Source organism: Peromyscus leucopus, chromosome 4 (genome assembly GCF_004664715.2).
Source record: "Peromyscus leucopus breed LL Stock chromosome 4, UCI_PerLeu_2.1, whole genome shotgun sequence".
In the NCBI taxonomy this organism is placed as follows: domain Eukaryota; kingdom Metazoa; phylum Chordata; class Mammalia; order Rodentia; family Cricetidae; genus Peromyscus; species Peromyscus leucopus.
The window spans coordinates 97489846-97505269 of NC_051066.1; the positions used below are offsets into that span (position 1 = coordinate 97489846).

Genomic DNA, 15424 nt, shown 5'->3' on the forward strand with positions numbered 1-15424 from the left:
AACAGTAGTTCAAGTGGGGCTGGATATAAAAAAACTTGAAGATGGTAGTGATGAGGTTTTCTTGCTTCCCATGTGCTCTACACAAAGCCAGTTTGATGTCTTAGCCTCAACTTGATTCTGGAATAGGCATTAGTTGAGATTCACATCAAAATTTATCACCATTTATTTATTTATTTTTCTTTTCTTTTTTTTTTTCCCCCCGGAGCTGAGGACCGAACCCAGGGCGCAAGCGCTTTACCACTGAGCTAAATCTCCAACCCCCACCATTTATTTTTAATTAATTTCCCCGACCACTGTGTGTGTGTGTGTGTGTGGGCAACTTTTAGCCTTTTATCTTACTGAGGCAGGGTCTCTCTCATTGTTTCTGTTGCCTTTTTTGTATTCCAGGCTAACTGGCCCATGAACTTTCAGGAAATTCTGTCTGCATTCTGTCTGCAGGGTTACAGCTGCATACCACCACACCTGCCTTTTTTATGAGGGTTCCCTGGATCCGGTTCCGTCATCAGGCTTGCAGAGCTAACGCTTTAACCCAGCACGTATTGTCTCCTGCCATGTCTCCTTTATTCAGTGACTCTCTTCTGGCCTGGAGGGGAGCTTTGGGAACAAAAGATACATGGAACTTGTTTAGAAAAAATAAAAATTCTGGGCCAGGCACATACCTTTAGTCCTGGCCCTTGGGAGGCAGAGGCTGGCAGTTATCTGTGAGTTTGAGGCCAGCCTGAGTTCCAGGACAGGCTCCAAAGCTACACAGAGAGACCCTGTCTCGAAAAAACTAACCAAACCAAACCAACCAACCAACCAACCAAACAAACAAACAAAAAAAATAAATAAATAAATAAATAAATAAATAATGAATTCTAGACTGGGAAGACAGCTCAGCAGACAATCCCCAAAACCCATAGAAAAAGCAGCAGGTCATGGTGCACACCTTAATCGGAGCACTCCTACATCGAGATAGGAGGTGGAGACAGGGGAATTGCCTGGTGCTCATTGGCCAGTTAGATTGGGGTCTGAAGCACAGCAGACAAAACCACAAAGTCCCCGCCTTCACAATGTGAGAACCAGCGCTGGAACCCTCCTTTCTCCACGCGCTCGCCTGAGGACCATGACCAGAAGATTCTTTTTAGAATGGTCGGAGGATTTCGGGAAAGAGATCCTTTAGAAATGCTGGCCACCTGCCGTATTGGAGAAGCTGGGATGGATCCAACAGCAACTCACAGAACAAAGGAAATGCTTGACTTTTATAGACTTTAGAGCTGCGGTTCACAACCTTCCTAGTGCTTTGACCCTTTAACACAGTTCCTTTGTTGTGGTGACCCCCCAACCATAAAATTACTTCGTTGCTACTTCATAATTGTAATTTTGCTGCTGTTATTAATCGTAATGTAAATATCTGTGTTTTCCGATGGTCTTAGGTGACGCCTATGAAAAGGGTCACGACCCAAAGGTTGAGAACCGCTGCTTTAAACGAGCGCTCTCTGAATGCAGTTATTTAGCCTTAACTAAGGTTGCCTTGGGTTTGGGCGGCAGGAAATGAATCCTACTGCTCTGATCTATGTTGGGTTGTTTCATAATAGCGTAGCAGAACTCAGGTTGTCTTAGACCCACGGGAGAGAAGGTTTAACTAATCTCACCTACAGAGGCTGCATCTGTGAGATAACTGAAAATGAGAACGATGTTTAGCTACCAGTCTGATTTCTCTTACAAACCAGATGTAACTGTTGGGAGATGACACAATGTAGAGGCAGTCTAGAGAGTTGGTGCAGACATAATACGAGCATTCCCTAATTTCAGTTCCCCAAGTAGCTCCACGGATTTGGGTGTGCTTCACCACTCCCAAGGCACCCGCAAAGTTTCTGTGGACAGTGTGGAAGTGCAGCTCGGTAGTGGAGATGTGCATGCAGGAGCCCTGGGCTCCAGCTCTTGGGCAATGATTGCAGGATCACTTTAGGACAGACCCACTGGAAGTGGCTGCAGTTGGGGACGATGAAAGCGGAAAGGGGTTTTCTAATTATCTGTGTATGTTTTCAGTCCGACTGTGGCAAGCGTTCGGCCAAGCGGCAGGGGGATGGGTGTCCTAAGTAACAGCACAAAGTTTAGCTCCAGAAAACTGATCGCTCACAACCGGATGAGCCACCTAGGAAATCCCGCCCTCTCCCCCACCTCCCCACCCCGCCACCGCGTTCCTCCGGGGCGACTTTGTCAGTACCCTAAACTGTCCCACATGAGGTCACGGTGCCCGGTCACGTGCTCGGCACCGCCGGAGCGCCACATCGCCAGCCGCACCCCGCCACCCCGCCGCCCACGTGACCCGGCCTAGTTTCTCCCGTGCGGGGACCCAGCGCTCCCGGGAAGCCCCGCCCCGCCCCGGCGCTCCGCCCGCCAAGCTTGGCTCTTCGCCCTCCGGGACTGGCGCGTGGCACCGCGCTCCACGTGCTTCCCTCTGCCCAATGAGAGTCGGCGTCCGGGCGTGCAGGGGCGGGACGAAGGAGACGACTCGGTGTCGTCGCGCGGAGGGGGCGGGGCCTGCAACGTCGGCCCGAACGAGGGGACGCAACGGAGGCAGGTCGGAGCCGCTGCCGTCGCCATGACCCGTGAGTGCCGGGACCCTTTTTCCTCTCGCCCTTTTCTTTCCGCCCTCGCTGCCCGGCACGGCCGAGCGCCGGCCTGTGCGCCCCTTCAGCTTCCCCCGGCGGAAGCGTCTTCAGGGAGCGCTCTCCAGCTGCCTCCCGCCCCAGCCGGAAGCGCAGCCCCTCTGCACGCCGCCACTTGCGGAGACCCCCAGTGTTGGGCGCGGGCCGCCGGCGGCTCGCCGCGCTGGGGAAGCCGGGTGCCCTGGGTGGTGGGCCCCAGCGCGTGCTCCCGAGGCCGCGGGGCTCCCCGCACGCCGTACCAGCTGTCTGGGCCCCCGCGGCACCCCAAACTTGACTCGCAGCAGCGGCTTCGGCGCACCGTCCTCCCGCACCCCAAGTTAACCTGCCCCGTGGCGGCTGCCACACCCCGGCAGCCGAAGCCCGGCGATGGGGTCGGCGCCGCGGAGGAGGGGATAGTCGGGTCCCGGTCGCGGGGAGGAGGGGCGCTGGTGTGTGCGTGGGGCGGCCCCGGCACCTCACTTTGTACCTTTCTCTCCTTAGGCGGTAACCAGCGAGAGCTCGCCCGCCAGAAGAACATGAAGAAGCAGAGCGACTCGGTTAAGGGAAAGCGCCGAGATGATGGGCTTTCTGCTGCCGCCCGCAAGCAGAGGTAGCCCCAGGGAGGGGATACGACGGGACGGGACGGGTCGGGTCGGGACGGGACGGACGGAGAGACCTGGGTTAGACGGAGGGGTGTAGCAGGAAAGAGAAGTATTTCAGGGCTCGAGTCTGGACTAGGTGTGAGGGGCAGAGTGCATTGCTTCCTCTAGGGTTCTATTTCCTCCCCACTCCAAATGTTAAGTCACAGCTATACAGGAAGGGACTGGGGCGGGTCCCGGTCCGTAGGCTGATTTCTGAGTGCCCGGGTTGTGACCTTAAGGGCAAGGGCAGGGAGCTTCACATTATCAAGTACAGTTGTTTTGACAGCCCAGTACTTTTGGCCCTCCTTGCTGCGTGTATCTCCTCCCTTCTCCCGACTTTCTCACTAGTGTTGTTGGGTGTGGTAGTCAGTGCAGAATAGAGAGCCTTGGGCCAGACTTCTGACCCCTTGGGCAACATCCAGATGGAGACCGATTGCCTTTTGAGCCTTAGCTCTACGCCTCTTGTTCTCCTAGGGTGGGAATATAGCAGCCGTATGCTGAACTTTGTCCCACCCACTTCCATCTTATCCTCTGTACCCTTCATCCCCCTGCATCTTGTCCTTTTTGCCCTCTGGTACCTCCCAGTGCCCCATCATCTCTACCCCCAGGGACTCGGAGATCATGCAGCAGAAGCAGAAAAAGGCAAACGAGAAGAAGGAGGAACCCAAGTAGCTTTGTGGCTTCGTGTCCAACCCTCTTGCCCTGCGCCTGTGTGCCTGGAGCCAGGCCCGCCATGCTCGAGTTTCCTCCTGTAGTGCTCCCAGGCCCCAGCACCGATGGCATTCCCTTGGCCCTGAGTCTGCAGCGGGTTCCTTTTGTGCTTCCTTCCCCTCAGGTAGCCTCTCTCCCCCTGGGCCGCTCCTGGGGGTGAGGGGGTTACCTCTTCCCAGTGTTTTTTATTCCTGTGGGGCACACCCCAAAGTATTAAAAGTAGCTTTGTAATTCCTTGAGCGCCTGGTTTGACTGGGGATTGGGGGGATGGGGATGGAGGAGTGATTGCCCTTTCCCACTAAAAGAGGAGACTTCTTTTAGGCACCTAAGAGAGATCTGTAGACTTCATAAGGAAAACATCACAGAAGCAGCCTTTATTTTACTATGGCAACCAGAAAAGCCCTCCAGTTCTGTGGTGGAGGAATCCTCTAAGAACTATAGAGACTTCTTTTCTGTGATTTTTATGCCCCACTCAGACCTTGAACACCATCCCCATGATGGGTATTGAGCGCCATAAGAGGGGAAGGACCTAAGACTTAAGTTTATGTCTCTCTTCCTCATTCTTTGTTTGCTTGAAGGTTGGCCAAAAAAAAAAAAAAGTCCTGTTCACCGACTTCCGGTATTCAGCTGCTCTGAAGTGTCCACATTCTCTTCTGTTCTGTCATTCCTCGTGGAATGAAGGTGGTTTTTGTCTTCCATTTCCTTTGACCTCAAGATCAGGATGAAAACCTGTGGTAGCCTCTGCTCCATTCTTTGTGTGCCCTGGTTTGTTCTGTGGTTCTGGGCTTCTTACATCCCTGTGCCCAGGCCTGAACCACTTGTTTTCTTTTGATTGCCAAGAGCAGACCGAAATCTTCAGTCTCTGTTGGTCTTTCCCTGCCCCTTACCTCCAGCTCAGGAGCCAGGAAGGGGCTGGGGCCACACTGCTAGGATCAGCTACAGCTCCTGAGTTAGACTCTTGAGCTTGAATGAAGACACTAGTTTCGCTGAATCAGGAAAGTAGGTGTTGGGCCACTTCTTCCAGTTTAGATAATTAGGTAGAGTATTGAGCCTACGTGGTGGGAACTACCCATTTGTCCTTGAGGAACTGAGCTCGGCTAGATGACTCTCGGAGCTAACGTTAGGAGCATGATCTAAAGGGTACCCCAGTTTGTTAATATAGATGGGGAGCTAGTTTTTACCTGTCATTCCTGACTGGATGGCATCGTTGCCTGGAGTCACCAGGGTGGTGGTGATTCTGCGTGGGGAGCCAACAGAGCGGAGCCAGGAACAGCCCCAGATAGAGGAGTACACAGGCCCAGCAGGAGACAACTTTGACCCAGAAGGTAGCCCAGCTACCTTTAGTGAAGGTCTTCTCCAGTTCTGCTCCCTCATAGCTGTGAAAGCAAAGGCTGATTAGAGATTCCACAGCACCTTAGCTTTTGGAGTGCCCTGCTTCCCCTGTAGCCAGATTGTTTCCTTAACACAGCTAGGTTTTCGGGAGAGCATCTTAGGTCTGCTTTCATCCTACCTGAACCAGTTGGTAAGGGTAACCATGACATAGAGTGAAGCGAGGAAGAAGGCGAAGTGGAAGGCAGAATAGCTGTAGGAAAGATGCCGGCTCTGCACCTGAGCGGCTGCAGGGGTCTCTTGGTCAGCTGGCCTGGCTCTGCTGCTTTGTCCTAGAGAGAGGTGCTGGTGGGAAGCGGTGCTGCTGAAACCTCCCTCCCCCAGCTTCTCTTACGAGGGCTCTTGAGGGCTCTTGGCACTTTACAGGGTTCAACCACTTCCTGGATTGCTGCCTTGACTCACCATCCTCTGGTTCCACTGTTTGGGGGCAGCAGAAACAGAGTGAGGGCTTCTGTAAAGCAAAGCAGTGTTTTGAAATGGCTTCAAGACAATGTGAGGGTACTAATGTAGAAAATTTTCCCTTTGAAAAGATTGGCTGGTGTAAGAAGTGGAGGCACACCTGGGTTCAAATTCTTGCTCCAGCATAAAAGTGGCTATGCAAACTTTGGTAAGATGTTTAATCTTTTGTGCCTCAATTCCTCCATTTGTGAAATGGAGCCAATACCTACCTCACAGGGTTGTTGTGAGGACTAAATTAAATGAGATGATGTGTGTAAAGTATGTAGCACAGTGCCTAGCACATTGTGGGTCCTCAATAAAGGGATAGCATCTAGAAGCTGAGCACTATGGGCAGAGGTTGGGAGGATGTGTGCGTCTGTGTTTGGGGGAGGGGTGTTGGGGGGGGTTATTGAGCTCTTAATGCTCACCTGGAACTCGTAATTGTAAACCTTGATGATCCACAAGGGTCCAAATAACTCAGCCAGGTAGGAAGCCTCGTTGCTGTGAAAGAAAGTTTTTTTAATTTTGGGCCGAATAAGAAGGATTAGGGGCATTTACTGCCAACTAGTCCATGTTGGTATCCTTCCAGGGGGTAGTGTTCTCTCAGAGACCCATAAAGTCTGCGGATTTTAAACTCAAGACGGTTCTCCCCCGCCCCCCATCATCTCATACAGATCATCTGATAACGTGCTATTCTTAGACATTGTCCCTGTTGGTGGGGAGCTTTTCTGGTTCTAGTCTTGCTCTACAGTTTAAATAAACCACAGCCCTGGACATTCTCCTTCACTGAGTTCTCGGCACCCTTTCACACTTCCCATTGACAGCTTTACGTACCAAGCAAAAAGCACACAAGCATACATGATGCCAGCACTCAACACTGCTACTGAGGTGTCTGGTATTTGTGGCTCCAGTTTATTCTGGCCAGGCAGGCACAAGGTGTGATTCTGTCCTTGAAAGGTTACTGCCGAGGGGCAACAGACGAGAAAGGAGTTAAGAGCAGAGCTGGCTGTTTAGCAGGAACTGAAAAGGTCTCCAGCACTTGGGTTCTCACTTGTCTCTGGGGGACGGCTGGACAGTGCAGAGAAGGTCAGATACATGATATAGCAGCTGATGATAGAGGCTTGTAGAAGGCCAGAGCCTGGGTGCTCTAGAGAGAACAGGGCCATCAGTTGACAGTGAATTTCCTCTACTTTGTGTTTCTACCTGCACTTGTGTCGGTGTGGGGGGGAGAAGCGGCAGAGGTTCTTTAGATAGATAACTGACTGAGAATGCTAATAAAGTTTTCTATAATACTCAGGGACACAGCCCACCCCAAAATCTGCAGTGTGAAATCACAAATACCCACTGCGGTGAATGCAAGGTGCAATGGAGAGGAAGGAGAGGAGGCCGCAGAAGCAAAGGTGCAGGCTGAGTAACATCTTGTTGAGCAGGCAACCGTCAGGGTGTGTGTAGTAGTGGAACAGGAGCGCGGCTCCCACACCTGCCAGGATGTAGAATCCGAGGGCGGCCAGTAACACAGCTAGGAACCAGTTACAGTCGTGTGCTGCTCCCGTTTGCCTGAAGAGAAGTGGATCAGGGTTTGTAACTCCAACCCATCATAGACCAGTCCTCATCTCTCCGCAGACTGCTTAGTCAGCCCATTGGTCCACACAGTACATTCTTGAGCTTTTGTTTTGTTTTGAGATAGCATCTCTGTATACTCCAGTCCTTGAACTCACTATTTCATATTGGTCCTGAAGGCAGGAGGTCTTGGCAGTCCTGCCCCAGCCTCCTGAGTGTTCAGATTATGGGTATTTGTCACTATTCTTTTTTTTTTAATAAAGCTTTTTTTTTTTTCTAAATCATTTAAAAAGATTTGTTTGTTTATTTATTATGTATACAGTGTTCTGTCTGAATGTATGCCTGCAGACCAGAAGAGGGCACCAGATCTCATTACAGATGGTTGTGAGCTACCATATGTTTGCTGGGAATTGAACTTGGGTCCTCTGGAAGAGCAGCCAGTGCTCTTAACTTCTGAGCCATGTCTCCAGCCCTCTTTTTTTTTTTTTTTGAGACAGGTTTCTGTGTGTAGCCCTGGCTGTCCTGGAACTCTGTTTGTAGACCAGGTTGGCCTCAAATTTAGAGATCCTCCTGCCTCTGCCTCCCAAGTACTGGGATTAAAGGTGTGCACCATCACCACTTGGCTGCCGCCACCACTGCCCAGTCATCATCATTCTTGATTACCTGTTTTCGTTTCTTTTTACAAGAGGCTGCCTCAGAACTCCCTACCCTGCTTGTGTTTTTGTGAGATCATGCGCCTTGTCTGGCCTTGAACTTTTGACCCTCCTGTTTCCACCTCCCAGTGCTGGGATCACAAGTGAATGTCATCACATCTGGTTTCTTGAGCATTTTGTTACTGTTCATTGGGAGGCCATAGGAGCAACACCTAATAGGGCCTTTGCCCAGCCTTTCTGTATTTATCCCCTAATGCCTGTCAGCCTCCTTGGGAGGAGCCTTTAGGGTTAGGTGCTCCTTACCAGTTCTTGTTCCACGAGTGGGCAAAGGCTGTGATCAGCACCAGCTGTAGTAGGATGAATGTGAAGCCTCCACAGATGCCAATATAATGCCAGGCTGCAAGATAGACACCATTGGGAACTTTAGCTCTAGCTCCATACCTCCACCCCCTTTTTGATTAGGAGCCTGTGTAGCATAGGCAGGTTTTAAACTCTCAAACCTGCCCCAGGCCCCCGAGTTCTGGGATTACAATGTGTGGCATTCCGTCCAGCTTCCTGTCATTAAGTAGGAAGTCTAGCCTACTCCCCCTGATCAGGGTATAAAATGAAGATTACCTGGGAAGAGATGCTCATCAGGGATGCAGAAGGCAACAGTACAGAGACCTAACAGGAGCAGCAGCTTGAAGCTCCAGAAGCTTGTAGGGGTAGAGAGAGAACCAGATTGAGGAAAAAAGGCAAAGGGAGAAAGTGGGGGTGGGGGTATGGCAGGTAGACAGGAAATGAGAGCCCCAAGTCCCATTGTAATCCAAGTTCTAACTCAGATGCCAAAAGTCACATGAGCAACACTGCACTTTCCGGAAGGTTTGCATATAGCCATTGTTACTTTCAGTTTAGAGCCCAGGGATTTATGAACTTGTTTTCTGCCTTTTTACAGTGCTCTTTCTTCATCCTGGAGTTTCCTTTAGCTAGCTTGTGTCTACTTCCCTCCGTCCCATCCCCATCCAAACAACGACACAGACCTGTTGTGCAGCTGTGCGCGAGGGCTGGTGGGGGAGTGGAGGCCGACCAGCAGCGCGGCCTGCAGCAGGTGGAAAGTGGCGGTTCCCGCACACACTCGATACACAGCCCCAGAGCCACTGAGCACTGGACAGTCCAGGCTGCCAAATAGGTGGGCACACAGCACCGAGGGCATCTGGATCTGCAGGGCATTTGGTTGTGAGAAAAGGGAGGGTAAACCACAATGCATGGACAGGTCCCAGCTTCTCACTGGTAGGTTGACACTTGCTCCCTGTTCCCAATCCAGATGTTACGGGTTTCTTTTCCTCACTTTGCAACCATTGCCCACTTACCCCATGTGCTTTGCCCCAGACCCCTTCTACCACTGTCCTGGACAGCAGGAGGCAGCAAATTGCCGAAGCCCCCAAATGGAGAAGGATGTAGAGCAGGCGGCTACAAGAAGACTCGGTGAGGGAGGGCCACCTAGAGTGGCAGCAGCTGGTCCGAAAGAGAGGCCCACAGCAGGACACCTGGGGATAGAACAGATGTGGGAAGCAAAGGTGGAGCTTTGGCAGGGGGTGAGGTAAAACTGTATGGGGCTAATCAAGGGTCAAGTCTCAGAACCCTCCATCCTACCGTCTGGTGGTGAGCTACTTAGAATTGCCTTCACTAAACACCAGTAAGATTTTCACTGCAAGAACTTTAGACTTGAACCACCCGCTTTCCCCGAAGGCTCCGTGGCTGGGAATGTGGGATGAGAGATTTACGGATTATCGAGGCAAAGAACCAGGTCTGTCTCCCCAACTCTGTTTTCCAGCTCTCTAAAGGCATCTTCAAGTCTGCCTGCTCAAATGCCCTCTCACCTGATAAAAGGGGGTTTTCACTTTGACATCGCCGACTCCCCCGTGCTGCTCTGCAAGGTCCAGGATGGTAGTCCGGCCTGTGATGGCTTTTGCGCCTATCATTTTTGACCCAGAGGTTAGGCGTAGATCCGTTACTGGAAAAGCTGATGAGGAACAGCAGCTCCTCAAGATTTTCGCCCATTGGGCAGTTGCTGTGCTGAACTAAATCACTCAGTCTTAAGGCAGTATCAGAAAGTGAATACAGATCATTAGGAATTGGTAAATGCAAATACCCTTGTGAAGATGCCTTCACCGGCCTTTGTATTCGGGATCATTCGGACTGTTTTCTTAGATTAGGAGCAGTTGGCCTATCTGGTCTGCGGATTAGGTTTTTTTAATTGGTTTAGGATTAGCCGTCGGCTGCCTTGGTTGGTCATAATTCCGTGTGTGTGTGTGTGTGTGTGTGTGTGTGTGTGTGTGTGTGTGTGTATTGTTCTTAGGTGAAGAAGTAAGTTGTGCATTTGGGTGATGTGGGTAGTGAACAGATTAGTCGAAGGAGACTTTGCAGAAAACACAAGCCCGGGAGGAGGTCAAAAGCGAACCGCCTTCCTAGCTGAAGCTTCTGAAGACAGGCACAAAGGTGTGGTCCAGAGCCTGCCCCGCCCCATATCTGGGCGGAAGCTGAGGTTTGCCGGAAGTTGTGAGGCGCAGCCTATGCGGCGGCGCGGTGAGATCGAAATGGCGACCGAGGGAGATGTGGAGCTGGAGTTAGAGACCGAGACCAGCGGCCCCGAGCGGCCTCCCGAGAAGCCACGGAAGCATGACAGTGGTGCTGCTGACCTGGAGCGGGTCACTGACTATGCCGAGGAAAAGGAGATCCAGAGTTCGAATCTGGAGACGGTGAGGTTGACTGGGAACTTGAATGAGGGCTCGAGTATGGGGTAGGGGTGAGTTGAAGCTGACCCGTTTGCTGCCTATCAGAGGCTCCGGGAGGGCAGATCGCGATCGTGGGAGTAGGCAGTAGGGTGGGGATAAGCGACAACACTCACCCAGACTGCGGTTTGCTTAAGAATTTGACGGAGATTGGGCCCAAATGCATCTCAAGTGTACAGAATTAAGCGTAGTCCTTTGGTCCCGAGAGCACTCGTCATGGTGAATACTTGAAGAACCACGTGGTTTTTATTTTTGGTAATGTTTTAGATATGAAATTTTTGATCGCACGGTGGTAAGTAACTAGATTCGTGTTTCCTACAGGCTATGTCCGTCATTGGTGACAGACGGTCCAGGGAGCAAAAGGCAAAACAGGAGCGGTAAGTTTAAAGCACACCGCCAGCGCTGCGGGTCCTCATTTTCCAGGAAAAAGTTTTTAACCAATTCCCGCAGATCTAGGGTTTACAACTTTGTTATTAGCCAGTTTTTAGAGGAAGGAAAGCCTGGATACCTTACTGTAAAGCCTCCCCGGGGAGGATTGGGCGCGTTTACTTGCCATTTCCAGTCAACCCTGTTCCACCCATTTGCAGTGTGTAGTTGGTAGTGTTCCTTCTGGCAGTAGAGGATGAAGACAGATGTATATATATACACACACACACACGTATATATTCACAGGGAGAAGGAACTGGCGAAGGTCACGATCAAGAAGGAAGATCTGGAGTTGATAGTGAGTAGTAATGCTTTCATGGATGCTCAAGAGAAGCCCTACCTAATTTGGGTTCCTAACAAGTGGAGCCAGAAATTAGTTGACACATAAATGCCTGAGGGGAGGCTTCGGTGACATGATTTACCTTTTTCTTGCAGATGACAGAGATGGAGATCTCTCGAGCAGCAGCAGAAAGGAGCTTGCGTGAACACATGGGCAATGTTGTGGAGGCTCTTATTGCCCTAACCAACTGATAATGTGCATTTTCAGACATTCTGGGCTGATTTACTGAAATAAAGTGTTTTGTTATGCTGTTTTTTTTTTTCCTTTTTTTTCTTTTTTGGAGCTGAGGACTGAACCCAGGGCCTTGTACTTGCTAGGCATGTGCTCTACCACTGAGCTAAATCCCCAACCCTGTTTTTTTTTTAAACCTCAGATCAAATGCATTATATATTTTATTTTGTTGTCAGTTTCTATGTTGGACTTTATGAAAGTGTATGAGCAATCAATATAAAGAAGTACCTAATGTTCAAATACAGGCTCTATTTTTATTACACTTACTGTGTGTGTGTGTGGCTGGGCACTCTCTTGCCACAGTGCTTGAGATCAGATGACAATTCTACTTCCATCATGGAGGAATGGAATTCAAGTGCCTTTTTCCACAAAGCTTTCACCCATCCTAAAGAACAGACTCTAGGGGTATGCTAGTCTTACTCACCTGACCAGCTCTTGGCAATACAGAGTACATTTGGATCCTCTGCGAAAGATCCAACCACATGTGCTTCTAGGATAGCTTGTCAACTTGATTTCTCAGATCCGTTCTTCCTGTGTAGCCCAGTTTGTTTTCAAACTCAGATCCCTGCACTAACAGCACTTGAGAGCTGCAATTTCGTCACCCTTCCCAACTCTGTAGGCTAGCTCATGAATACCAAAAGACTAGCTCCTACTGGGGTCTTTTAAGTTACCAACCCCATTCATAGGCTACTGGAGTAAAAATTTAGGTTCTAGAGATGGAATTATAGATCATAGAAATGATGGGTTAGAGCTGGAGAGATGGCTTAGTAAATACCTGCCTCAAAAGCACAAGGAATCTGCGTTTGGAACTCTAGTACTGTACACCCCCCAAGAAGCCCAGGGGTGACTGAGTGGTGGTGGCACACACCTTTAATCCCAACAATTGAGAGGCAGAGGCAGGTGGATCTCCACGAGTCTAGGCCAGCCTGGTTTACTGGGGAAGTTTGAGGACAGCCAAAGCTACCCAGAGAGACCGTCTCTAAAAATAAAATAAAACATCACCAGCCAAGAACAATAAAAAGCCCCAAAGTGGTGGCATGATCCTGTAACCCCAGCATTGGGGGTTGTGCTGAGACAGGCAGATCCCCACTACTCATTGGCCACTCAGCCTAATCAGGAACTTGTGGCTTTTTAAGACCATGTCCCAAAACACAAAGGTAGAGAGTGACTGACATTACCTTTATACCTACTTTGTTGCCATGGGATTGTGAGATGTATTTGAAGCTGGACTGGAACTTGTGACATTTCTGCTTCTGTGTGTTGTGTGTGTATGCCACTATCTGGCTCAGTGCTCATCTCAGTAATTACTTTTAGTTTTATGTAGGATTTAAGCAATTTGTCAATAGCCTATGAATGGGTCCTGTAGGGGTTATTTTAATGACATGAAAAGAAACTTTTTTTTTTTTTGGTGGTGCTGAGAATAAGACCTGGGGCCCTTAACCATTCTAGGGCAAGTACTCTACTAATGAACCACACTTCTAACTTGGGGTTAGTTTTTTTTTTTTTTTTTTTTTTTTTTTTTTTTCGAGACAGGGTTTCTCTGTGTAGCTTTGCGCCTTTCCTGGAGCTCACTTGGTAGCCCAGGCTGGCCTCGAACTCACAGAGATCCGCCTGGCTCTGCCTCCCAAGTGCTGGGATTAAAGGCGTGCGCCACCAACGCCCGGCCTAGTTATTTTTTTGAGATGGAGTTTCATTGTATTGTCCAGGCTTGTCCTGAACTTGGGGTCAGTTGATCCCCTTTCAGCCTCTCAAGTAGTTGGGACTATAGGTGAGTACCACCTGGCTCGGTCTTTAGAAGAATGACTTTGTTTTTAATTGTGTTTATCTGCAAATGAGTGCAGGTGCTGTCAAAGGTCAGAGGCTTCAGATCTTCCCTGGAGTTAGGGTTACAGGCAGTTGTGAGTTGCCTCATGTGGGTGCTGGGAACAGAACTCAGGTCTTCTAGAAGAATAAGAAGTGCCCTTAACCACTGAGCCACATCTTTACCCCTCTTCTCATTTTTTATGTAATCAAGGAAAGTCATTCAGCTGATGAAATTGCATTCTGTGCCTGGTGGTTACACAGTAAATATTACATGGGCAAGTGGACTTAATTATACTAAACAGCTGTGGGCTGCTACTCAGAACTTTAGTTCTCTCATCTTACACATGAGTTGGATAAGAGATTAGTAGGAACTGGACTCAGTGAGTCATGTTCTATATTATAAGTCACTGTTCTAAACAATGCTACAACATAGAGAACAAGGACAACTAAATACATCTGAATTTGCTTCTAGAATAGATTTGGGTGCTATTTAATTATTGTCCAGTATCTGAGTGTGTTTCTGAGATCAAAGGATGATCAAAATATGAATAGGCAAGAGCTGGGCATATGCAAGGTCCTAGACTTAGTTCCCAGTGTGGTGGCAGGGTATAAATGTTTTAAACTTGGTGATTCATGCCTGTAATCCAGCCACTTGAAAGGCTGAGGCAAAAGAATCTTAAATTCATTACATTCTCTCCCTCTTTTTTTTGGAGACAGGGTAACTCTGGAACTGACTTTCAACTCAAGAGATCTGCTATCCTACTTGCCTTGTTTCCCAAGTACTGAGAATATAGGCAAGTACTATGCCTAGCTTTTTTTTTTTTTTTCATTACATCTCGTGTGCACACAAATACTTATCTTCCATGGTGCATGCATGGAAGACAGACGACAGCTTGCTGGTTGCCATACTGGGTTTTCTACCAGTGAAACATCTTACAGGCCCAGGATCTCAAGTTCAAGGCCTGCCTGAGTAGTTTAGTGAGACTCCCACCCCCTGTTTTTTTTTTTTTTTTTGGTTTTTCGAGACAGGGTTTCTCTGTGTAGCTTTGCGCCTTTCCTGGAACTCGCTTTGTAGACCAGGCTGGCCTCGAACTCACAGAGATCCGCCTGGCTCTGCCTCCCGAGTGCTAGGATTAAAGTTGTGAGCCACCACCACCTGGCATGTGAGACCCTTTTAAAACACACACACACACACACACACACACACACACACACACACACACACAACACACACACACACACGGATGAGGGATATAGCAAAATGACAGAACACTTGGCTAGCATACACTAGGCCCTTGGTTCAAATTCTACTATGGAGGAGAAAAAAGACCTTTGCCCATTTCTCTGCTATATTTTGTTCATTTACTTTTTTTAAAGTTTTTTTTTTTTTTTTTGAGACAGAGTCTCATACAGTTCAGGTAAGCCCTGAATTATATAGTTTAGGATGACTGAACTCTTTTTTTTCAAGACAGGGTTTCTCTATGTAGCCCTGTCTGTTCTGGATCTCAGTCTGTAGACCAGGCTGGTTTCAAACTCAGAGATCTATCCTTGCCTTTGGATTACTGAGATTAAAGGCATGCACTACCATGCCCTGCTTGGATGACTGAACTCTTGATTTAACTGTGTGTGTGTATGCCACCATGCCTAGTTATATTTTAGTTAATAGATTTTTTTTTTTTTTGAGACCATTATGTAGCTCTGGCTGGCCTTGAACAAGAGATCTGTATGGGTCTCTACCTTTGAGTGCTGGGAATAAAGGCATGGGCCACCATACTTAGCCTCTTTTAAGTTTTTAAGCGGCTTAAGAGTTGTCAGATTAGGGGGAGAG

At 49.1% G+C, this 15424-nt stretch overlaps 3 protein-coding genes across 5 annotated transcripts; 2 read left to right on the forward strand and 1 right to left on the reverse strand.

Annotated features, from left to right (window-relative positions):
• Positions 1 to 2488: 2488 nt before the first annotated feature.
• On the forward strand, positions 2489 to 4224 carry Serf2 (small EDRK-rich factor 2). 2 transcript variants are annotated; one of them, XM_028878714.2, is made up of 3 exons: positions 2489 to 2594; positions 3135 to 3243; positions 3860 to 4224. In XM_028878714.2, the coding sequence occupies exons 1-3, from the start codon at positions 2588 to 2590 to the stop codon at positions 4143 to 4145; spliced, it is 402 nt and encodes a 133-aa protein (XP_028734547.1). In that variant the 5' UTR covers positions 2489 to 2587; the 3' UTR covers positions 4146 to 4224. The 2 variants fall into 2 exon arrangements, with proteins under 2 accessions (XP_028734547.1, XP_028734548.1); XM_028878715.2 differs by having other exon boundaries at positions 3883 to 4220.
• Positions 4225 to 4333: 109 nt separating this feature from the next.
• Positions 4334 to 10294, reverse strand: Serinc4 (serine incorporator 4). The gene is given in 13 exon segments (XM_028878716.2): positions 4334 to 5241; positions 5244 to 5361; positions 5496 to 5646; positions 5777 to 5825; positions 6241 to 6313; positions 6647 to 6773; positions 6864 to 6959; positions 7158 to 7369; positions 8329 to 8422; positions 8641 to 8720; positions 9045 to 9223; positions 9375 to 9551; positions 9885 to 10294. Coding segments are annotated over 13 exon segments (1497 nt in total). The 5' UTR covers positions 9987 to 10294; the 3' UTR covers positions 4334 to 5202.
• Positions 10295 to 10383: 89 nt separating this feature from the next.
• Positions 10384 to 11815, forward strand: Hypk (huntingtin interacting protein K). Of its 2 annotated transcripts, XM_028878712.2 has the most exons (4): positions 10551 to 10763; positions 11118 to 11173; positions 11469 to 11520; positions 11658 to 11815. In XM_028878712.2, exons 1-4 carry the CDS (start codon positions 10578 to 10580, stop codon positions 11751 to 11753), a joined length of 390 nt encoding a protein of 129 aa, XP_028734545.2. In that variant the 5' UTR covers positions 10551 to 10577; the 3' UTR covers positions 11754 to 11815. The 2 variants fall into 2 exon arrangements, with proteins under 2 accessions (XP_028734546.1, XP_028734545.2); XM_028878713.2 differs by lacking the exons at positions 11118 to 11173; positions 11658 to 11815 and having other exon boundaries at positions 10384 to 10763; positions 11469 to 11528.
• The last annotated feature ends 3609 nt before the right edge of the window (positions 11816 to 15424 follow it).

Bases quoted from the DNA above. Each gene is read 5' to 3' on its own strand.
- Serf2 (XM_028878714.2), top strand. The intron at 3,244-3,859 runs GTAGCCCCAGGG...GGTACCTCCCAG, and splicing joins GCTGCCGCCCGCAAGCAGAG to TGCCCCATCATCTCTACCCC.
- Hypk (XM_028878713.2), top strand. From the start codon at position 10,392: ATGTGGGTAGTGAACAGATTAGTCGAAGGAGACTTTGCAGAAAACACA. The intron at 10,764-11,468 runs GTGAGGTTGACT...ATATATTCACAG, and splicing joins AGAGTTCGAATCTGGAGACG to GGAGAAGGAACTGGCGAAGG.